The sequence below is a fragment of the Anas platyrhynchos genome, chromosome 8 (assembly GCF_047663525.1).
Source record: "Anas platyrhynchos isolate ZD024472 breed Pekin duck chromosome 8, IASCAAS_PekinDuck_T2T, whole genome shotgun sequence".
NCBI classification, from domain to species: domain Eukaryota; kingdom Metazoa; phylum Chordata; class Aves; order Anseriformes; family Anatidae; genus Anas; species Anas platyrhynchos.
The window spans coordinates 13457530-13482579 of record NC_092594.1 but is presented as its reverse complement, the minus strand read 5'-3'; the positions used below and the strand labels follow the sequence as shown (position 1 = coordinate 13482579).

The 25050-nt window shown below is 37.9% G+C and overlaps 1 protein-coding gene and 1 long non-coding RNA gene across 5 annotated transcripts in view; one reads left to right on the top strand and one right to left on the bottom strand.

Annotated features, from left to right (window-relative positions):
* Positions 1–25050, bottom strand: part of LOC110354076 (uncharacterized) — a 125871-nt gene that overhangs the window by 35162 nt on the left and 65659 nt on the right. For all 3 annotated transcript variants that reach the window (XR_011811142.1, XR_011811143.1, XR_011811144.1), the window contains 12 exons: positions 21199–21264; positions 18682–18770; positions 18444–18546; positions 16911–17140; positions 15249–15355; positions 13680–13877; positions 10837–10938; positions 7696–9760; positions 5885–5956; positions 5125–5182; positions 3305–3384; positions 2173–2241 (listed from right to left, as the gene is read on the bottom strand). This is a non-coding gene — a long non-coding RNA (uncharacterized lncRNA). The remainder of the gene's footprint in view (positions 1–2172; positions 2242–3304; positions 3385–5124; positions 5183–5884; positions 5957–7695; positions 9761–10836; positions 10939–13679; positions 13878–15248; positions 15356–16910; positions 17141–18443; positions 18547–18681; positions 18771–21198; positions 21265–25050) is intronic.
* The window catches only part of NR5A2 (nuclear receptor subfamily 5 group A member 2), an 87240-nt gene that overhangs the window by 59229 nt on the left and 2961 nt on the right, over positions 1–25050 (top strand). For both annotated transcript variants that reach the window (XM_027462711.3, XM_027462712.3), the window contains exon 7: positions 3729–3876. In XM_027462711.3, coding sequence (XP_027318512.1) covers positions 3729–3876 — 148 coding nt within the window. The remainder of the gene's footprint in view (positions 1–3728; positions 3877–25050) is intronic.

Below are 25050 nucleotides of genomic sequence, written 5' to 3'. Positions count from 1 at the left end.
CAAGGAAGTTTAAGCACCAGAATGGCAAGAACAAGTGGCAGCATAAATTATGCAGTGCTGTTCTGTCAGCATCGCTTTCGTACCAAGCTAACCCAATTAAGCCCCTACCATTACTTCTTCATCATTACTACGGTCATCATGCAAGATAGCACTGAATACTGGTTTGCAAGGAATTTACACCTCCAACTGTTTGTGCAGCCATAACTTCATGCCCATTATTTTACTTCTGAAATAGGTAATGGGAAAATTGTACTAAAGCATCTATTTTCAAAAATATCAGTCAACATGCCACCATCCTTAATACCAAAACCAACCTTACCGTACAATGCTATTAATTGGGAAGCTTTTTTTTCTATTTTCATGTATGGATTTGAGTTTACCGAATGAAATTTGTGATGCAATGTGAAATGCTACGATTTTAGTTTGTAAGTCAGCATTTTGCTCAAGACCTAGGCTCTTTTAATCTTTAACTTTTAAAAGCATTTTTAATCATGAGTTGGATGGTGAAAGAATTAGTACACCTTTTAGTATCAGTTTCTGCATACAGGACCAAGCAAGCAGGACAGCATACTCTTTAATGTGACCACTTTTTCAGAATAGACATTAACGGGGGCTTTTTCATGCACAGTTGATTTTGTATAAACTGATTGACACCTTTGGGGGTCGTCTTTCCACTGACTCATAATTTTGCTCACTCTTGAAAAAAGCCTTCTGCACACCCAGTATTCTCTAGTTAAAGCTGAAAATTCAACTCATCATATTTACACAATAAAAAAAAATCCATTCTGCATTGTTTTTAATTGCAAATCCTACTCAAGGGACCAATTCTCCTGCTTAGGAGGCAGCCCTGTGCCTTCTACTAGAGAACCAACTGCAGTCAATTATGGTAATGAAATGTCAATAAATATAAAAATTTAATACAGCCTGCTCTTGGTGAGTGGCAGATGAGGACTTGCCTCCCAGACAAATTTGCTGGTGCTGCAAATATTAAATGCACCTGAAAGAGTAGCAGGTTGCCTGAGAGCTTTCCAGTAGAGGGATGGTGGGAGATCCAGACATCTACTGGGTTTTTCCATTACGGCATAATCGCTGCACTAAGGCCACTGATATTCTTGACATCCAGACATCTTAACTTCTTATTATGAAGAGGAAGGCATATTTCCCCTGCAAACTGGAACCTCAGTGAGGGATTTTGAGCTTTCCCCACACACATATAACAAAGTATTAAAATTACAAAAGGGAAATTAAGCTGAGAATGAGTTGATATTTGTATGTGACCAGTTTCTCAATAGGAAGTAGGTGAATCATGTCACCATATAAAACTGCTCTGCGAATAAAGAGCATTTAAGGGCATGTTGCTACCTTTTTTTTTCTTATTTATATAAGTACATATCCTTATATATATAAAGAAATGGGGGGGGCGGAACCAACAGATGAACTAGAAAGCAGTTTATGAAAGACAGTTTGGCTGGGATTTCCAAAGGCTAGATCCTAGTTTTGTTACAGATTTCTTTGGCCCTGAATAAGCAATTTAATTTCACTACTTCAGTTTTCCCAGGTGTGACAGACAGCAATAAAACCTATCTCGCAGGATACTTAACCATAATCCACTGATTTCATTGAAACATAAGCATAACTTTAAATGCTTTGCAGAGTTAGAGCAGTGTTATTCTTACCATCCATGCAAAAAGTGGAACTTCATTTTTCTTGTACAGTTGCCTTCAATCAATGTCTTGAGAGTGCTAACTGTACACATAAATAAAATGTCTTATTAAAAGTCAGTAACCTATTGATTATATTAAGGTCATCCCTAGGAGAAGCTATTTTTAGTCCCTTTCAATCATCTATCTTATCTTTCCTGGCTGAAATTTTGACAGGTTTAAAGTCCTCCTTTTTTTTTTTCTTGCTTTCCAACTATTTATACTTGAATTAAATCGATTCAATAGTTTTAACATTGAAAAACATGTTTGAAAATACATGTTCCTTAACAGTTATTTAAAAAAATAATAATTTTAAGGGATCAGTGCCTGGAAAAACAAAAATGTCAGTATTGCTCTGTTGCCTCTGGTGGTACCTGTTTCTTTATTAATTATTTTATTATGGGAGACCTTAAAGGCTGGATAAGTGCACCAATACCTTTAAACACATCATTAACCCAAAGTGTGCACTTACCATTAGCCGGGCTTCAGCATGTGATTACGCGAAGTATGGCTGCCAATTCTCCTGTTGCTATGGAGGCCCCTAAAAGAGAGAAGCTCTGCTAATACTACAGCAGCCAGGCAAGTTACCTACATGTTTTGAAAATGCATCAGTAACTTGTTTAGGTCTCAGCCAGTTGATCAGGGACAGCTTACCTCAGGGGCAAGCAACATGCCCAGGGCCATTTTCACAGGACAGTGGCATTTGCAAAGCAGAGGGATGAGAGCAGGGCTGAGCTGAAGGCACTTCAGCAGAAGCAGTTGCTCGGACAGCCCAACATGCCAGATAACATCCACTCCAAACTGCTGGGGCTGTGTGGTCTCACAGCCTCCAGCCTCACCTCAGGCCTAGTGTCAGAGTGACTGTCCCCATCCCCTGCATGCCCCATCCCCTGCTCTGCTTCACCACCAGATCATGGCCTTCCCATGATCTGGCCGCAGAGCCTGGGCACCTCTCAGGGCTCACCATCCCATGACAAGGCCTGCAGAAGCTGGTGGTGGCCATCTTTAGTGTGGCAGAGGCTGGTGTGTCCTTTTGCAAGGACACATCTTCTTAATGTCACTGGCATTTCTAGATAGGTATTTTAGTGTGCAGGCAGTAGGGAGGTTGCCTGAATTCAACAACAGTAATCATTGGGTACGTCAGGTAGGAAGGGCTTAAAATATACCTTGCTTGTGAACGTTGCCATTTGTAATATGGCATATTCCAGCGTTCTCTTGGACCTCTATATACAAGGGTCACTTAGGACAGTTTGTGGTCCAGTCAGCCTCTCCTGAGAAGGGATGAGCAGACTCCCAGAGCAGTCACACTTCTTACTGTGCTCCAGAGGAAGGTGCTTTGTGTGCTGCAGTAACTGCTTGGGACAATCTCAGTGCAGCTGGCCTGTGCCACTCACCTGCCTGCTCCTCCTCCCTTCACAGAGGAGGAACTGCCAGAACAAGTCCCTTGGAACCAGCTCCAGCAAGTGCCAGGACTGTGCGTGGCTAAGGAGAAAAGAAACCACCTTCACAATGCCTGTGCTTCCTGTGGGAATATACCGACATTTCTGGGCTTGAATAGATGTTTCTGGCCAAGTTATGGACACCAGACTGTATCCCATGAATACCTTTATGTCCCTCTGGACTAATATGCCCAGCGTAGGCGCAAAGCTCCCTTCAATCAGTCTCTCTTCACAGGATTGTACAACTGCAATGAGAACAAGAGACACCGAGTGTATAAAACAAACTGATAAGGGGCACAGCTACCAGTGTCATAAGCAGTAGTCATATATAAAGCCTCTAAAAAAAGCTAATACAGACAAACCGGCATTCACAGTGATGTGACATACCATTAAGATATATGGTTTAATAATACTTCCAATATATACTGTTGTGCTAAAATAGGTTTGTATATAAAATCATCCTGACTCGATAACATCATTAAATTGAGAGTGATTCTTTTATCCAGGAGCATCCTGGTTACATGTGATTGCTTGAAACATTCTAAAGTGGTTCTGTGGGTACAGACAGAAATATAATTCTCTTTTACAGGTGGATTATTCTGTAATAGCATCGCAAGCTGGAGCCACCCTCAACAACCTTATGAGCCATGCACAAGAACTAGTAGCAAAGCTTCGTTCCCTACAGTTTGATCTACGAGAATTTGTATGTCTCAAATTTCTGGTGCTGTTTAGTTTAGGTAGGTAAATTTTACTCTTCGTATTCCTTAATTAACACTGTTGTTTTTCCCCCTTAAAATACTAAAAATAGTTTTGTTTTATTATTTTTTTTTCCCAAAAAATGAATGAGACTTTAAATATATTTTATGAGGTTCAGAGTAAACTGAAGATTCTTTTCTTTTAATTATCACTTCACAAAGAAAAATTATGTAGGAGAATTAAAAGTGGATTTCTATGCAACTGATTCCTAAAACATAAGGAATTTACTAGAGTATTACAAGCTTACTGTATGTACTTTATGAATATTCCAGAACAAGAATAAAATTCTATTATAAATTCTAAAGGACAGAAGAAAATACAGATTGGTATATTTTTTATTATATTGAATGTGGTTATGTAAAGCAGATGGTGTGGAGATATGGTTGAAATAACCCTCTTTTTTAAGGGCATTTGTGGTAAGTATAAACAGTCTTGTTTGCATATGGCTGTCACATCCTAACACATAAATCAGGAATGCAACTCATAGTTTGTAAAAAGTGAAAGGATCTCTTAAAGTGTAGATTAATGATAATAGCTTTATGGCAAATCTAGCAAGGAAATAACCTTTAAAGGGAAGATTGTTTTGTATTAGCAGAGAGGACACAGAAAGGTAAAGATACTTATGCAAGACAAATTAGTTAAACCGGTGCCCTGCAATGAATCAGCCACGAAATATCACCAATACCAGGAATACAAAATTATAATAATAATAATAACAATTAAAAAAAAAAAAAAAAAGAGGACTTAGGGAGATGGATTTCTATTGACTTCATAGGAAAATACTTTTCTTCCTGTCTTCCGTTTCAAGTTTGCATTTTGTTGACTTAATAGAACTGGTCTAAATAAACATTGACCAAGTGATTTTCTTATTTACTTTAAGGAAGTAGAAAGGAGAGATCTTAAAAAATAAGGTCAGTTCCAGACATATATAGATCCCTCCACAGGCAAGATTCTAGTTTTACTCAGAAGTTATTTTGTCTATGAAGAGAGTGAAGAATTGAGCCAAGTATAACAAAGAAAGAAATATCAAAAGTGGTGACATTTAGTAATATTTTTCTTTAATTAAAATTTGCTTAAAAATCTTATGTAAAGGAAATAGAATTTTACAGATAAACTATTATAACACAATTGCATTTAAATGAAAAGGAGCAAGATGTTTTGGATACACTGTAAAGTCTCAATTACTCTCTGAAATATGCCCTTCCATGTGGTGTTTAAAGAGTTCGTACCTGTTTTGGAAGATTTTAGATGAAGTTCTCTTTAAACATGATGATAAAAAAATCCATACTTCAGAGATATAGGATGCAGAACATATAGAAAAAAAAAAAAGAATTACTTAGTTAACGATTGTTATGAATTATGTACATTCTGATTCCTAGGAAAAGAGATGATGGATTTGCTTGGAAGCTATTAATATTTTATATTCAAGACTTTGTCTCTTTCCATGTCAGATTCAGAGATGGAAAAGCAAGCTTTCTATTAACGAAAATTATGGTTTATTATTTAATCTGATGAACAACAAGAATTCAGATTTCCTAATTCCTAGTAAGTAGGTTTTACAGTCATTAGACAGTGGTACAGAAATTTCTGAAGAGCCTGTAGCTTTCCTCTAATAAAATATTTAGAGAATTCATCTCAGTTCAGTGGTACTTTAAATTAGCTAAATAAGAGAAGTACATTTGGAAAATGCTCACATTTAGGTGGTCTTTTTGTGTGATCACTTTTGTCAGCTCCTCAAGTACTTTGCACTGATTTAGGAATCATTCTTACACCTTCAGCTTTCCTAATTCTGCAAGGCAGCATACTCAACTGCAAAAGCAGATGCTTATAAATACCTAGCATACCTTGCAGTTGTATAAAGTCAAGTTATCCAGTTTTTCTCTCATTTACGCTACTATATTAGCTACAGAGCTAATTCTGCTGCTAATGGGAGCCTTATAGTCATATCACTTACATATAGAAATGATGTAGCAAAGAAAGTGTCTGTACCTTTGAAGCTGCTAATTCACTATTTAGCATACTGCATAACTTGATCTGCTAAAAGTCCAAGCTAGATGTTTTCTGCAAAGAGTAAAATATAAAGATATTGTCACCTGACCCAAAGAACTAAGGCAAATATTTAATGAGAATGATGACAGAACTCAAATGAAAAAACTAGATACCTTTTCCAGCTAAGTAGTACTTAAGTTTGTGCCCAAAATAATGAATGGTCTGACTGAAGTTGATTGAGTCAGGTTTTTTAAGACATTGAAGTGCCTAACAATGCTGGTAGGCATTCAGCAGGACTGTCAAAACTAGTTAAGCATCAAATTCTGCTGAAATAATTGGGAGCAATTATTGTACCTAAGTATCAAGGCGCATTTGACACATACCTTTGTCTCTTAGGCATCTCAACAGAAAACTGGTCTTAGCATTGAAAACATATTATTAATCAAAAAATATTTCAAAAATCTGAGTAGACTCTTGTTGAAAATCTGTCTCTGCAATATTTAATGTAATAAGAATCACTTCAAGACATGCCAGCTTTTTTCATTTCTAAGGATGCCCTCCCACAGTGTTAAACGATCCAGTAAAGGCTTATACTATTGTTTGTGTGGCAACACAGAGTCAATAATCCACAGAATTAATTTACTGAGAAGAAGCTGTTTTTTTTTCGTTGTTGTTTGTGGTTGGTTGTGTTTGTTTGTTTTTTAACCAAATAGTTATGAAGCTGCCTCCTAAAGCTGTTTGTTATTCCTGGCTGTACCGTATTGTCTGTATTTTCACAGGATAGCAATCTCCTTGAGGGCAAATAACATTGTCTCTGTCTTTTTTTCTAACATTTCAGCAGTGATTAGCTTAGTAAAATATCAGTAAAATAATGTTCTAACCCCATAGCACACAATAAGTTTTGAAAACATAATTAAATCATATCAGTCTTGCATGCTAGTTTTTAAATTGTTCATTGTTTACTTGTCAGAGTTTCCAAAGGGTTTAAACAAGAAAATGCTTTTGATTGCTAGTAGCATGAAAGAAGATGCTATTGAAGCTTAGACAGGTGCATGTTTATTGTAACCTTTGTAGCCAGCAGCACACAACTCTTTCTGCAGCCACTCCAGTGAGTGGTACATGCAGGCACTGGAGCTCTGTTCCTTTCTCCAGCTATCTGTCCCAACTGAACAACCTTGCCAAAGTTGACTCAGTTATCATTCAAGAAGCCAGACTATTTAGGTAACTATTTTTTCAGATAGTGTAGCATCTCCTTGGTGTAGTCCTATCAAGAATTAATATATGTAGAATTAGGTAACTTACATTTCTTCCATCAGTTATAAAATAAAACACTTTATAGCCAGGCAGTTCTTACTTCTCTGTGCATTAAAAAAAAATCCTTTCAAGCCAATGCATCCTCATACTTCAGTGACTGTCTGTCTGGCCATCAGTGGTTCCTCATGCTATTAGCCCAGTCACTGCCATTCCCTGGAGAGGAACAAGTCCATCACACTTGTTCTCAGCAGATAACCAGTTCATCTGAATCAATCCTTCAGCTTTTGTGTGCCCATAGTTTAAAAGTCAACAGGGAACAAAGCAGTCCTTACAACCAGCACAATCATCACAACCACAGTGGGGATGACTGCCTTGTGCATGGCAGGGCCTCAACTATCTTTTAGAGTAACAAGAGCCTTGACTCATAACAACACGAAATGTAGAAACACTTTCCTTCACAGCTTCACTGCACCATCAACAGTCAGTTGATTACTCTGTCAGGACACCAGAAGTTTAGACTAAATTTAAATTCAATCACATTACTCTGATCCACTTACATGATTGACAGATCTATTACACCAGTCCAGCAGGGTTCCCTTAAAGAATCACGAAGAATCTCTTTCCATGAGTCAGTCCTCCGTGGTGCTTCCCCAGCTGCGTACCTCTTCACATACCTCTGTTGCTTTCCTCTCTCTCTCTGTGCACCAGAACAGCATTATGCAAATCAATCAGTCTGACTGACACCTGAGGTCACATTAAAGCAAATAGACACAGGTCTTGGGATCAAAATTGCCCTCAGAAGTTTTGGTTGTGTAGTCTGGTATAAACCACCTTCTAGTCACTTCTTCCCCAAGTTGACTTCTGATGGACACGTTTGAACTTTGTACCAAATCCTCCTTTGCTGTAAATGATACGCTGGGTGCTGATTGAATGTTTTATCTGAAGACAAGATGGACTTCAGAAGCCAAGGCATTTTATTGCAAAGGAGCAATCTGTCTACCAGCATGATTTACTTGAAATAAGTATTCTGTTTAGATGGTCTAGAAATAGCAATGTATTTTCTTAATCATTCTCTTAATCATTCTCCATTTCAATTATTAGAAATAAGAAAGTTTCAAGAAAGCTATTAGCTTTCTTGGAACTAAATCAGAACTTCAGTTCTTAGAGCAGTTATCTTTGCAAACCTTTCTTTCATTGAGGTTTACCTATTTGCAAACATGACTGCTTTGTGGGGGCATACATTGCAGAATGGGAGAGGAGGAAGAAACCTTTGGGAAACATGAGTATTAAACCTTTTAACACTAGTTCTGCAGGCTTTACATGTATGAATGCCCATCCAAAATGCAAAAAGAGCACATCTGAGAAAGTTGATGTTCAGATAAGTAAGTCTTCATTGAATTTCCTACTAAATAACAAACATATCTGGCTTTCTGAAAGATAGCCAAACTGACAATGCAATTTCTTAACCATAATCCCAAAGAAATACAACTAATTTTTCTATAAAACGTAAACAGTATAGTCCACAGTACACATTATCAAAAAGTAGGTCTAAAACTAAATAAAATTTCCTTTGTCATTAATAATTGCTAGTTTGAATCAAGATACGCTACAGATAGAAAAAGCAATTGTGCCAGTTTATCAGCTTCTTTGAATTTTCATGAATTTGACACTACTTTGGAAGCTCCTTTCTTACTTTGTCAGAGTTAGAAGAGTTAGAAATTAAAAATTTTAAAATTTAATGTTGAATTCTCTAATTCTGGGAAAGAAATAGATAGCCACGTTCCATTGTAGTCAAATCTTGGCCTCACTAAAATCGAACACAATTTCTCTGATTTTACTGGAGTCAAAATTTGTCTCACTGTTTCTTTGATCTTCTTCCTATCACAGAATAAAGTTCAGATATTTTTTTCAGTAATTCCACTTGCTAAATTACTATATTTAAATTATTTTTATTTTTTTTTAACGAAACATATAACTGTCGCCAGTCAGTCACACTACAGACTGGTCACTGAAATCAGCCATTGCTCTTCACCCAACTTCCTATTTATCCTGCTACTTTTTATTATTCAAATTCAGCAAGGATGATTTGTCAAACCTCCCATCAAAGCAGTTTGTAAAGTGAAATGCCAATAGGAAGAAAGTTAGACATCATTTGACTCATGTCCAGGCACGTGTCTGCCTGGAGCTAAATGCTAGAGTAGGCAGCAGCTGACTGGTACTGCTCTCTTATCATTGTCAGGACACAGATAAATGTACTTCATTTAAGAAATGAAGACTTTATCAATGGGTAAATAATTGCAGAGCCACTATTGATCTCACATTTCACTTAACATAAGACAAGAGGGACCTGTAGAAATGGTAAACATTTAATTGCTATGGATGGCAAACAATGGGCTCTTGATTAAAGGGGAAAAAAAAAATGAACTGTTTTCAAATAAACCACAGTGTTACTTACAGGTTCAGCAGAGACCCACCCTGACTAGGCAATAATCCATACCCATTTTACCCATTTCTGTTGGGTAAGAGAAATATTAGCAAATCTTTTTGCTTTTAGTCTTCCTGAAGCTCCAGAGCTGAGATTAGAGGAGTAGGCCCCCGTATTGGACTCCACTATAGGCACTTCTGGAAGATAAACATTCCTATTAAGCTTTTCATAGCAATGAAACAGGCTGAAATGAAGCATTTTTGAGACAGACTCTACCCTTTCTATTCACATGACTATGAGCAGCTTCCCATGAACATGCAAAGGAAACAGCAGAAAGTCTGCCTGTGCTTTGTTTCATCTGATTCCATTAACACACATCAATGCAGTTATGAAAAACTCTGAAGCTGGAAAAAAAAATAAAAAATAAATTAAATTAAATTTGCTATTGTATTTTTAATATATTTTATGTATATATGTCTATCAGATTTACAGACTAGCCAGTCTGTACCTCAGTGAGCTTGCAATCTAAATCTACAGAAGAGATAAGTTAAAAAAAAAAAAAAAAAAACAGTAGCAAAAATGGTGAAACACTGGGCTGTACATATTTTCACTTCTACAGCTTTTGCTGAGGTTTTAATTTGGGGTATGATCTCTGCAGATCAAAAAATAAGTGTATAATAAGCATCAATTGGGCATTAAATAACAAGGGATATTGATTAAATGTTGGCAGTATTTATGATGCTTAAGGGCACACAAACAAAAAGAGCAACAGAAAGAAATGAAGTAGTCAGTGCGGCAAGAGGTCTTATCAGGCCAAAACGGCCTGAAGTAGGAAACAGGAAACAAGGGTCTAGAATTAAGACAGGATTGTAGACCCTTAGATTTGATACAGATATTAAGGCATAACCTAACAAGTTTTGGCATATTTGGATCTTTTTTGCAGCCTGCCTAGTGATTACACAATACTTTCAACAACTATGGATCTGCCCTTTACACTTCCTGGTTAAAGAGTCTGCACCAGGTCATCAAAGCACAGTCCAGTAAACATGTGAACTCACTAAGAAAAGGAATTAGACAAAAATCAACCTGCCCACCCACCCTGAAATAATTCCAATGTTTTAGTATCCAGAAAACTCACAGAAAACAATAATTTGCCTTCACATAGCACCCTCAGTGCAGTATGCGAGGCAGGTGCTATGAATGTAAAGCGAGGAGTAATGCATAGCAAGGCCTCCCTTGACAAGCCAATGTAAGTCCACAAGGAAGCACTTACCTAGGGACAGACTGGTCATCACGGAGGTGTTTTCTTACTTGCTGTGACAGACGGCACTCAAGTCTTGAAGACTGTCTTAAGTCTTCAGAGAGCACTGAAGTCCTATTCAAAATAGGTGCTCTAGCAGTTTTTACTTTTGATAATTTCTAAATATACAAATATTTTTATCCTCAAATTTATACATATATTATTGATATCACATACATACACTTGGGCTGCTTTACGGTGGTTTTATTAAATCCATTGGCAGTTTTGTTACGTTCATCCACAGTTACCCAAGTGCACTTTTAAGACCGCACCTGATGACCAGTAAGAGAACAGCTGAGGGGTTCTGTACAATTAACATTCAGCCAGGGCTTTCAGGCTTCTCCACATTACATCTGAATTTAAACAAATACGTACTGCATACTTGTCAAGTCCGGGCTCATATCTCAACTCTAACTACAGTAAGCATCTGAGGATAATGCTGGCAAAGAAACATTTCCTAAATTTTATGTAATCATTTGGAATTCAGAAAGGATCGATTAGTATTCAGAAGATGTGACTGTTCAATATTTATGCCATTGAGAGTTGGCAGAAGCAAATAATGGTACATAAAGCTGATGCTTGTCTTAATTAAATGCAGTATAATGTGTGTTGAGGTTTTTTTCCCTTTAGCAAAGAGAGCAGTTTAGCAGTGACCAGATATAACTCATTCTGAAGTTCAGAGTTTAGAACTAATCAATATGTATTTATAACAAGGGAGGGACTGAATATAATTTGTTAGCTGAAAGCTGAATAATAGATAAAGATAAGATTTATTTAAGAACATTTATTCCATGTACTAGTGTCTGACAAAATATTTGCCCCCCTTTGATTCTTGACTATTTTTTGCTGTACTAACAGATTTCAAATAGAAGACTTTTTGGAATGAATTCCCAGCCACAGATAGGCTGGGAATGACACCAGAGAACAAAAATGAGACCTCTAACTAGGAGGATCCTTTCACTATGACAAACTTGTTGTTCAGACTATTAATAGTAACGTTTCCTAATTTTCTGATTCAGAATCCTTAACGGCAGGTAGAATTTTAATACATCTATACTCTTTTAAAATTAGCAATCTAAATAGATGATGATCGGTAGGTGTTGACTGGCAGAGGATGGCTGAAGGATGTGAGGCACAATCCCTACAGCCCAGGGTCACCTGTCTTAAATGTCACAACAAAAAGTTTTGCGAGGGGATATGAAGAAAGTAGTTAAAGAGAGCTGCAGAGAGCTCCTATTAAGCATGAGTCAGAGTGGAGAAAACAGAAAGCACATGGTCTGGAAAACTGGTGAGCAGATGTTGGAGATGGCATTGTGGGCAAGTCAGAGGCAGGAGGTGACCTTGTGATGATAGGTGGTGAAGGAACAGCTATAGGACCTTGAAAGTGAACATAATTCATGTCTGATATAGCAGAGAAAAGGAAGGATGCAAAAAAAACCAGCATATTAATGATCTTGTAAGGGTGTCTTGGCCGTGGTGTACGCCAAGCTCAAAAGAAGCAATGCTGTGGTAACTGAGATGTGATTATGATGAGGCCACATGGTATTTGTTAAAAGTTTAATTCAGCAGATAATGGCTGCTGTGTACATCCCATGGAAGGCAATGTGAGAACACATCTGCAGGATCACTGTATTAATTTGGGATTAATTATATTAGAAGTAGTCCAATCTCAAGGCGAAGATCACTGTTTTTTGGAAGAGCCCATCTCTAGTATAATATGGAGGCTCCATTTCTTGAAATCAAGATGACCACTTCTTTAAAGTATTATGATACAAGTCAGTCAAAAGTTCCAAACTTGATGTACAAATTGCTAGATGGAGATCTATGGCTGGCATTGGGCAGAAGGATGAAGGAGGTAATGATGATGATCGTATGGGTTCTTTCTTATCCCTACATCAGTAAATTTCATAGGCAAGATGATTAAATTCATCACAAGTCTCCCAATTTCACAGTTTTGTTGCATTTGTGCATCAATATGTTGCATTTGAACTTGATTATTTATATAGCCCCTCAGTGCTGCATGTCCTGCATTGCCTATGGAAACTAGGGATAACTTTCTCATTTGAGATGATGTGGGTCAAGAGAAGAGTTAAATAGCCAGTCTGGTTGTGAAACATTTAACTCTTTTCTGGCTCTCAGGCAAAGCAGTCAAGGTTCTCCACTCTGCTGCTAGAAGAGCTGTTCCACTTTTCTACTTCAATCCTCTGGGAAAGAAAATGTATGAATATGGACAAGAATATAATTTTAGGATTGTCTCATAAGGGACTTTTCCTATCAGGGAGCCAGCATTGCTCAATACAGAAATAAAACCCTCTTGTCTCTGTTTCTGACTCCATTGCAGACTACGGAGCTTTGAAGTCTTTTATACATCTGTTCCTCTATCTGGTAAATGAAAAGAATTGTTATCTTTGTAAAAAGAGGTGAAATCCAGAGTATTAAAGATACTGCGTAAGGTACAAACAAATTGAAACATCATTGTTTAAATATCTATAGATACCATTTAAATATCTACAGATACCAAAACGAAGACCATAGTTAAAAGAATCTGATTTAAAATAACCTATAATGCATTTTGAGTAAATTTGATCTCTTTCTTTGTTAATAATTCAACATGACAGGAGATCCTTGCTGTATTTTCATGTTGGTGTCTAAAACTGCAAAAACTGTGAAAATTCATCTTTTAAGAAATTTTTAGAAGCAAATTGTAGCACTGTGTGCAACATGCAGGACAAAGTGGATTTGCTTTTACCCTGTTCTTTTATATCCGTGGGTTTTTTTGAACTCTTTATAGAGAAACAAAAGCGAAGACATCTTACCTTCACTTTATCTATCAAAACCTGTAGCAAAGCCAAACAATTAAAAAGCAGTCCTTGAAAGTTCTTAGAGATGCTAAATGATGATGTATGGAGCAAAGACTTTGATAAACATTCCTTTGCTCCTGAGAACACTTTTTCACTGAGCTGACAGGTTTTAGTCCAGCCTCCCATGCAGGTTCCATACATTGTGCAGACAGTCTGAAAGAAATCGGGAGAGTGTCTATATTACAGATACTTTTCTTGATGAAACTTCCAATCATTTATTTTTGTGAATAAAATACAGATTACATATATATATTATATACTATTATATACAGAGATTATAAAAAAAAACATATAACTAAATATACATATATATATTGGGGTTATATGATATAGTTAAGAATTAAACCACTATTTTTAATGAATAAATAAACATTCATCTCCACCCTGGATGTCAGAGCCATAAATGATTAAATTCTTGTAGAATTCCAGAGGTAGCCTTCTGTTTCAAGACTGATGAAGTTTTTTAGATAAACTTCACTAAATTATAGAGAAAAATTAATAAACGCTGTTGATTTGTCCTGATTTTGTTTCACAAAATGCAATGAATGTTGTGAACTCATCTCTCCAGTAACTGTTGAATACAATGGTATTATTGGAGGCATGAATTTGATCCAATCTGATCATCACTGATTTATGTTGTCTGCTTGTCTGACAGCTACAAGCTATGAAAAAAAAAAAAAAAAAGACATTAAGCATCTTCATCAAGTACATTTTCTTTTCTTTTTTTCTAAATGCATATTTTGGAAGGTTTTGAAATAACAATAGGATTAGATGCTTGAGAGAAAATTAGGTCATATATTTGTTAGATGCAAATCTCATAAGTAATTAGAAATATGGGTATCAAGCAGTATTTGTATTCTGTACTGCTGCCTTTGTATGCAGGCAGTGGGGATTTCAGAATAACCTGGTGCACTCTGCACTTTTTCACTCTCTAATATGTATATAGAATATTAGTAAGGATGGATTTTAAATAGTTTGGGGGGGGGGAATCACCTTCAAATTACTCACAGTTACATTTGTCTGTGCTTTGGAAATACTTTTAGAATTTCTGTCCCATTTTTAATATACATAGTAGACGGTCAAGGTGCAAGTTTGAATGTATTTCAAAAGTAACAAAAGATTATAGAGGTGGTTTTTTGCGTTTTTGTTTGTTTGTTTGTTTTTGTTTTGTTTTGATTTTTTTTGCTGCTATCAGTAGCAGTGTTTAACATCAGTGGCTGCTTTTGTTAGGCAAGTTTCCTAGCATAATTTGGGAATACGTGGTTACATATAAAGATATAAATAAATCAGTGAATATACTTAATCTTGAAGCCAGTCAGGCCACCCTGTATTTTTAATTTGGACATACACTTATATGCTTCACTGAGAGAGGAACATGCTAAAGGAAGGCAATGGCTAAATTCACTTCACCGCTGCTGTAACAGATTACTTATTACATAATTTTAATACCAGAATGTACAGACTACAACCTAGGACCTGCTCCTCACTTATTTTTAGTTGAAAACACACTGCAGAGGCTCCTACCTGAAAGTCTGTGTGTGACTGTCAGCCATGCACTGGAGACATACTGCAGACACAGGCCACGTTCCCCTCTCTCTCTTATCCCCCTGATGCTTGTGCCAGCTTGGACACTGAAAGAGAAAAAATAATGACTGTCTCTAAGGCAGCAAAAATAGAGGGGTGAAATACTGCAAAGAAATGCTGACAAGAAGTAGCAGGAGAAATAAATAGGAAAAGGCCAGGGGAAAGAAGGAATTGCAAGAGTGATGGGAGAGGAGTGGCGGAGAAGAGGATACCTGTGCAGAGCAGGAACCAAGAGTAGGAGGTGAAAACGAGGGACAGCAGCAATTGGACCAGAGAAACAGAATGGGGGGTTGGAGATAGGAAAGGGGCAAGAAAACAGGGGGAAAAGGACAGGAAGGAAAGAGAAACCACGGAACTGTGATCAAAGCCAAGTGAGAGATGGAGAGGGAGGAAATAGAGGCAAACAGGAAAGAAACAATGAAAGAAATTTCAGAAACAAACTTGACGGCTCAGCCTTGAACACAGCTGGGATCATGAATTGGGAGACAGAACGGGACTGTGCAGAAACACTCGTTCCCAAGCTCACGGCTTGGAGCACGTCCCACTGACTTCTGCTGGCAGGAAAGGGGTGGGGAGCAAAAATTGCAGCTCCTCAGGCCCTGGCAAAGCTGCTACTAAGGCTGGATGAACTCTGTAGAGCAGAGGTTCCCTGTACTGCTCTGGGTCTTTGCAGAGCTACTGAGCATGGGGCAAACTGAAATAGATACTTAAACCCCAAAACAGCCCACATGGCTTGCAAAGGTTTAGCCCACACATGACCATCCTCCTAAAGATATTTTAAGAGTTCACTTTATAAGATTAGTCAAGGATTAATAAGGAAAATCCTACATTTAGAGTTCTCCCCAGTTGATGCATATTATAAACATTTTGCCCAATACCTCTGCTTGCCAGGTGAAGGAAAGTGTCATCTCAAGAGGGAGATAGATTTCAGCATCAGAACAGGAAATTACACTACAACAGCATCTTTCCTCTCTCCCAGCACCAAAAACTGTAAGAGAGATCCGTGAACTGCTCATGATGAGACATAATACTATCTGGTCTTTCACTGGGGAAAGCCCACAGCCGAGGCAGAATAAATGACACAGACTGTTCTTCAAGCCCAGACTGAGGCAGGCTGAGTGCATGGTGCTTGAGAAAGTTGTTTCCTCTTGTTAAAGTCCGTCTTTTCTGGGAGACATTTGGCTTTAGAGAACGGACACCAGCAAGGTTGAAAAGGATGGGTATCAGACTTTCATCCTCTAAAGTAGTGCTGGAAAACAACATTGCTCACCGAAAATATTCTTTCAGAGAGGAACATTGCCAAGAGGCTACTGGGGAAGCAGTGTCCTTTAAACTTCCCACTGTGCTCCAGCTGGCCAGCTAACTCCTACCTGTGGTTCTTCTTCCCTTTCTGTTTTGAGAGAGGGAAATAAGACCCTCACAATTAATTAAAACCATAGATAAATACCAGAGATGAGCCAGAGAATAAAGAGGGAACAGAGCAATTAAGAACATTCCTGCTAAAACCTCACTAGGCATACTGTAAAATTTTGAGATTACTGTTCCCCCCTCAAAAACATGGCAGAGAGAAGCGGACACTTAAAAGAGCTTTCAATTACTTACGTGCCGTTGGCACCTTTTCAGGATGCTGTGTAGCTGGAAATGGCTGTGGTAAATTTATTTTCTCTGCATTTGCCTTTCTTGACAAAACAGCTCCAATATTTTGATCTCAAGAATAATCAGCTCTTTTGCGTTTCCTTTTCAACTAACTGCAGACTTTTGCAGTTAAAAATTAATGACAACTTCTCTTCCTTTTTTTTTTTTTTTTAAACATAAACCTTCTGTGCTCTTTCCTGAAGGGGGAAGAAAGAAAAAAAAATACTTTTTCGTACAACTTTTACCTATTAATCTAAATTGCATTTCAACCACTCTTTCGCCCTTCTTTTGCAGTAGCACACAAAACGAAATCTACCGCAGCAAAACAACCTGGCCTGTGGAAACCATTATTCTGCAGATGAAACATTGTGTTGTGTCCTTTACCACTATTACGGGCAGTCAGTCTGTTAGAACATATTGGGCGATTATAGGCTAGTCTTTTCAGAGAAAGCCATGGGTTTCAAGTTAGCAGTAACCATCTATCAATTCTTGAGATTATGCCATGATTTACTGTCACAGCATCATGTATTCTCTGATTTTCTGCCTCCTATGAAACATTGTGCTTTCCTTTTCTATTGATGTATCAACTATAATAGTTACAAGCAGCTACAGAAAAATCAATAGCAAACTTTCATTACTGAGCACATAAAGAGTACCATGCTGTGAGAGCACCTAGCTGTTAAATAGTCACCAGCAGTAAGGTGCACTATAAATGTCTGTTATTTTGGTCTAAATGAAGAATGTCTGAATTTGAAACATCAAATATCTAGTATTTTTGACACCGCTGAATTCTATGTCAAGTTTTTCCAGTACGTGATTTTTTATCCAGGTGTCAAGCTTGATTTGTCTTTTCTGTGCTGGGATCTCTATTTTTTTTTTTTTTTAAACCTGAAGCCAACCTAGGAAATGAATATCAAAGTATTGCTGGGCTGCGCTTCACTGCAAGATCATTAGGTTTGGTTAGACAGAAATGGTAAGAATTGTGTTAATCTTCATTGAACTAGACTACATCAAGTAAACTGACTTAGATTAAGGTGAACAGACCAATAATCCCTGCGTTAATCACACAGATAAAGTAAAGGTGAAAAAGGTACTTCAGTAAGACAGCAGACTCAGAGGTGCTCCTCGGACTGTGCACTAGGAAAAGCTTTTGAATAGAGTTTGGAAAAAAATGGTGTAATTTTTGGTTTAAATATGTTTGTTTGCCTGTGGGAAGACATTAACTTCCAATTAGCAAATGTAAACCAAGAATGCCAAGAACAAAAGTAAACGTGTGAGCGCATTGCTCCCAACACGTTCAGGCTGTTTGGCATCCTCCAGCATGGAGATCCTGCAGGGCAGGCGGGCAGGCTCTGCTGCAGGAGTCCGTGATTACCTTGGCACTTGGTGACTGTGGTAATTTACAGCTATGAATGCACTGTTTGTTGCTGAATACCTTAGAATCTGAAAGCCTTTGCATTGCTGTGAAACTAGAAGTCGAGGATGCACATGTGTACTTACATGAATTGTGTCCCGCCCAATGTATAGCCGTTGTCTGTCACGGACACAAGGTTAAAGGAAAGCCGGGTTTCTTTGCCTGGACATAACATCCATGAAGATTAACCTTTAAAGTAAGAAATCCAGATTAGTACTACAAAAAATGCAGAAGCCCTTCATATAACTTTTAGTATAAAATGAAAAATAAAACAGGTTTCATTCCAAATGGCAATTCAGTCCTGTCCGCCACAAAAATACCTACAGATGTGGAAACACCCTGCTTCGAAGAGCACATCTAGGCAAGCACACAGGCTGTGTGGTCAGGCCTGGTAATAAACCGATGACTGCCACCTGCAAATATAGAATGGAACTGAGCTCATCCATGCTTTTCATCTAAGCCTGAAAGTTTTTTGTCAATACTAGCTTGATACGGAATTGAAACAGCATCTCTGACAAAACAGCTTCAACATACCCTCAATGGTCTTGTGAGCTGTTTGCAGTTGTGTTTACAAGGTAAATAGCTGTAAATGTCAACAGTGAAGTCTAGCTCTTCTGAATAGTAAAATTCAAACGTTTGGCTAATTGGAGTCATTTCTACTGCATCTCTGCTGTAGTGCTTTCAGCACTGAGCAATTAACTGAATAACCCTTTGCTTTATATTGTTTCAACAAAAGTATATTAAAAACAGTTCTTTCAGCAATTTCCACTTCCCACATCTTACATGGGCATAAGTGATCATCTTTTTCATGTTCCTTCTAAACTAGAATCTGCTTCCACTAATGCAACATAGTTCAGTGAAAAAAAACATGTTCAGTTCCAGGCTAGTGCAAATATTGGCAATAAAGCTAGTGAAATCATGTCTTAAAAAAATATCTAAACAGAGAAAAAACATATTTTTTAAAATCAACACATCCATAAATGATGATTGGCTGACTGTATCATACTGAGCCTTGTCTCAAAATAAGGCAGAGGACTTAAAATTCTAAATTATTTGATGATTACACTGACAGTCATGGTACAGTATCGCACCCCTTTGAGCAGCACATCACTAAAACACTTTTGCTTAGCTGTATTTCCTTCTTTTAAAGACAGTACATTGTAATAATCTTTGCTCCTGTGGGACTTTGGATGTAAACAGAAAGAAAAGTGCAAAGAAAATTCACCAAGTAATAAAAAAGTGGTATGAAGTTCTGCTCTTATCCATAAACCACTATAACAATATAATTGGCTGGTCTAATATTTTTAACCAAGTTCAAAAAAGTTTGAAATATAATAATTAAATGCAAATACAATCCTGATCCCAAAGACCAGAAGAATGCCTTTAAGCTAGTATTTATAACAAGAACTATTCGACTGAGCTGTCTTGTAAATTTTATCATACCTGAGGCAGTTTTCCTCAGTCGATTAGCTGGAAAGCTGAATATATCCTGAGGCAAACCAGACATCTAGTACAGGCTAAATTCAACTACTGGAGCTTAAATTTGGCTTAATATATCCCCACTTGGATCTGCCTGTTTAATTCTCTTTCATATGATAACGTTGGTTTATTCATAGTCTGGACTTGCCACCTGAACAAACTGTACCTCATATCTTATTCTAATGGAATAAGAAAACTTTGCAAAAACCACAAAAGTTCCTGACTGAAAATCAAATGCAAATTTGGGATTAAAAACTGTTTTGTAAAGTGACTACAAGATTAGTACAGAGAGATTTTTCCCCTAAGGAGCACTGCTTTTTATGATCATGCATTTTTTATACTCTACAGAGACAGATGGGCTTTATAAAAGGATACAGCCTGCTACTCAAAAGGGTTTCAGTGGCAGCTGCACTTCTGTGTTTTAACCTCAGTAGAAATTTATATAGGATATTTTTCCAGAAAATATTTATATTTCTTGGTTTAGGACTATGTCACTCCTTGGTGCAGTTCCAGTGACAGCAGTAGAAATACCTCTGAGATTAACCTGGTCCATTATTCCTCTTTTAAACAGTACTTGAGTAGAAGGAGAGGGAAAGGATAGCTAGCATCCAAACCCCCCATGAGAGCAAAGATAAATATAAATCCAATAATTCAGAAAAGTTGCAAAGGTCTGAGCAAAAGCAAAGCAAATATTTTCTAGAAGGAAGTGAATTTCTAAATTTTTCATTCCCTTTTTTCTGAACATTTAGCTGCTTCTCATCCAAATAATAGACTGTTCGCTGCTCCTCACCATTATACAGCACTGCCTATTATTGCAAGCTGCAAACACCCTTTCTGCCTCAGTTCATAACTTCAAGGATTTTGCATGATGTCCGTATCACCATTCCCAGGAACTTCATAAATATTTATGGTATTTTAAACTATTCACACCCTACAAATTGTAGACACTGGCAGCCAATTCCTTTAAAACACCAACAATCCTGTATTGTTCATGTGTTATTGAAGATTAAAATGATGTTTCAGAAATTAACTAGGCAAACCACGTGGTTTGTTAAATTTCCTGTTTATTCTTTTTTTGTTAACTCTTTTATCATAAGTTTAATTTTCTATTTTTATCAAATGCGATACTTCTTTTCTGGTAACAGTGTGATAAAAACTAATGCTAGGGCTGTGGATCTGCCTGCATTTAAACATGTATATATTGAGGCCAGCTGATACCGCGATAATTCGATAATTACCATACTACTTTTCTTATCTGTGCTTATTCCAACAGAATATTTAGAAAACAAACATTTCTAGCCCAGGCATATGCTACGGACCTGGGACTTGGTGAGGAGTTAGGAAAAATGAGTTTTAACTCACGTTCTTTATCAGTTTATCTGTGAGATCTTCCATAAATCACTTCTGCTACAGCTTATTGACAGGTACCTGCATAGAAATACAATCACAGCTGCACAGGACAGTTGTTTCAGAACTTGTCCCTGGAAAAGAGAGATTTGGGTCGAGTCCTTTTTTCTGGGACTGATCTGGTTACCTTACATGGTCACCAGATCAAATGCACAAAGAATCTTGGAAGCAGGAACCTGAAACCCACGTCAGCCCAGGCAGGTTCCCTCACCGCCCGCTGGCAATGTACAGCTCTCGTTAACCAGGTCCCAACTGGCTCTCCACAGCCCAAGCTGTTCCTGTACCCAGCCCTGCTTTTCCCTCACAAGTCTCAGTGAGAAGCACCGGACTTTGCATTTACAGGTGCAGCCAGGGCTGTGGACTTTGGCTCAGGACTTGTGAGCAGCTTTCCTTCCAAAAGAGGCCTGGCAGGATCCTGCTTTATTGTGTTTCAGTGACCACCCTGTCACATTTGCCTCATTTGAAAGGTATAAGGATGTTGGCTCCTGTGGTGCCAGGATAAGAAGCGGGTGGAGATTTTGTTTGTTTGTTTAACTTTCAAGTCAGTAAACTCTCAGGCTGAGCTGTTGAAAGTCGAGCTGTTTTATTTTCCCAAGTGATGACTCAGTAATTACACCAGTAATAAAGATCTGAGAGGTCAAATTAGGCTTCACTCTTTGTCTTCACTGGGACTGCAAGAACAGAAAAAAAATGAAGTTTAGTAAAATAATTTCTCAGTTGCACAAGAAGAGGAATTCAGCTTTGTAACCCCTAGCTCCCTTTCCATTGTAGGGCTAACAGTGGCAAAAGCAATTATAGAACTGTTAACATAAGTAAATAACACAGTTCTTAATAGAGGTCGGGAACTGATATTCTCAGTAAGAATCTGTCATTTTAGAATTTTTTTTGGCATAGAAAAATGTGCTTCAATATTTTAAAGACACTAGAAAGAAGCCTGCCACTATAAAACACCACAAAAATATGTTGTAGTTGAGTTCTCAGTTGCTCTGAAGCAAAGGTCCCCCAAGACCGAATGCTGAGGGGATGGGATGGGATTCGGACTGAGAATTACAGCTGCTTCTCTCGGGAGCATCTTATTCTTGCTTTGGAAACGCATACCATTCTGCCCAACACTTGTGCATGAATGAAATACATTGCTAGAGAATAATTTAATCAATATTTTCAAAACAACGCGCCCATTATCTGACGTTACGTTCAACTGAAGGTGAAAATTACTTTATGACCCTAATAAAGTCAGAGATCAGTCGTTACACTGTTATAGCTTAACCTGTGCCAGAGAAAGAATCCTTCAGAAGATGAGAAAAGTTTTCTAAATATTCATTATGGACTTGTGCATCTTACTAAAACAAAAGTGACTGCTGCTGTTATAATGGAAAGGTTTCTCAAGTTTTGGGAAGTGCTGACGATAGTGCCTTACACATGATTAACAAGTGCATCTATCAAAATTTGTTTCCTGTGCCTTTTAAGTACATAATATTCAGTACAACCACACTCTTATAACATTGAGGGGAATTTTGCAGTAACGACCTCATCTTTCCCATAAATCTCCCATCTCTGTAGCATTCTGCCTGGGAAGGAGGCTTAGGTACAGCAGGGCGTACAGCCCTGGCAGATGTGCTACACCGGGCTGCTTTTGTTCCCATTAGTTCCCATGGAAGAGAACTGCTGGCAATTTTCAGAGACTGGCAGTTTACCAACCAGAACTATTCTTGCCTTCCAAGATTCCTTTATCGCATGGCAAAATCTACCTACAAAATCTGAATGAGCCTGAAACCACTCGCTCCACCACTTGAGTTTAGAAGCCATCCTATTTTACCCGTGCCCCTTTGACTGCCATTCCTAAGAGCTGCCAGGCATTGGGGGCTGTTCGCTTTTAATAAAATCCCACATATTCCTTGCAGACGGGCCTTGCACACCCATTCAGGGACATAAAACTTGGCCTTGGGCTAATATCGAGTCTTATTGCCTGGAACACCCATTTTTCCAGCCTTACGGAAGTGAGGAACTTCTACCCACAGAGAAGCCAAAATATAACCTGATTTCATCCTTGCAGTAGCAGGACTTGCAAAGGTGCAAAATCCACAGAGGAAGCTGAACTATCTGTGTGTGCACCTGTCCGTCGCTTTACATGGAAAGGGTGTCTGATAAAAGATGCGGGCAGTAAAATATAACCAGCTTTCTTTGGGAAATATTTACGCTGCAGTTACTATTTTTCTAAGCAGTTACTATTTTTCAGATTTAAATCTCTCATTCTCTTTCATTTTGCTTTTCGAAATTCCCAGACCAAGGGAATCTCTCTACAGATTAATGCACCACCAAATTTTCAGTATTTCATGTTTGGAATATGAGAGGGAGAAAATCTCTCTGAAACCTAAATATTTTCCCCCTCTAAAGACCAGACCCATTTTTGGGAAAAAAATATGCAAAAGTGTTCTCCTCAGGCTGAATGTTATATGCAGTTTCAGCTTAAAGCACAGCTTTATGGCAGATGTATAAAACAATCAAAATTTCGGGATTTGTGGGAATACTTGCAGATCTTTACTGTGAGTGCAGAGCAGATCCTGACACACTATAATACTGTTTTTGTCTTAATCGTCAAAAGTAAGCTATAGAGGACAAAAAATTCTTTGTTTGACAGAAAAGCAATTGCTATTTCTTGTAAAACATATAATATATTCCAGAAGACCTAAGGGTTTACTTTCCAATAAGGATAGAAAAAGATGTGCGCCCCACTGTGAGCTCGCAGTAAGGCTGTTTCATGTAAAAAGTTGGTAATTAGTCCCTGAGTGAATAAAGTAGAAGAGATAAGAGACCTATACTTACTGTAAGCAACACAAAACACTTTTTCTAGCTGCTAGGATTTAAAGGGTGTGTGGGTGGGAGGGGGGGACCTATTCCTACTCATTTAACTTACAAGTGTCTAAACCCTGGAAAATTATTTCTTACATTTAGCTTAAACGTGTACTCAAAATTGTTACTAACTGACGTACAGATGGATGAGAGACATAGCAATTCCAAAAAGCAGACAGGAATGAAAATTTGTATGAAGGCACAGGAGGCTGTTGTGTTGTACATCAGTAGCAGATTTCACACTCATTGTATGCCACTGACTCCAGCAGAGTTACCCCAGCATTACCTGGTGTTTCACCAACCTTCCACGTTAGCATTCAAAGGATCCTTACGGAAAAGGAAACACTTGGAAAACTAAACCACGCACCCATGGCCAAATTCATTTAATAAATGTCAGGGACAAAAACAAACCCAAAGCACAACAAAACATCTATAGGAAAAAAACATAACTAATGTTATCCAACACTAGCTGATAGGGACAAAGTGCCAGAAGAGAAAACTGTGCAGCTTTCCTTGCTGTACCTGCCAAGCTCAGAGCTACCAGAAATAACGTAATATTCACAGTGCTCTTAGATTTTTCCTTTGTTGCAATTCATCTGTATTAGAGTTCGGCCATCATTTTTGATTCTCTCTCAAAAATAACTACATAATTTATATTGCAATTATGTGCTTGGCAAACCTCTCCTTTAAAAAGTTCAAAAACATCCCAAGAGCTTGAGACATGTCTATGGAGCTTTGCATAGTGCTCTCTGGTCTGCACAGACCCTTAGACTTCTCTCTTTGTATTCAACCTGCCTGTATTCACTTTACTACAGCATTTATTGTTACCATACATGAGATGAGAGCCCTTTGGATAAATGAGTTTGGGTAGCTCAGGAATCTGGCACGGCAGCTTTGAAATTTCCAGTTCTCCTCACTCTGGATACTGAAAATTTCAGCTGATTCTTGTTGGACAGT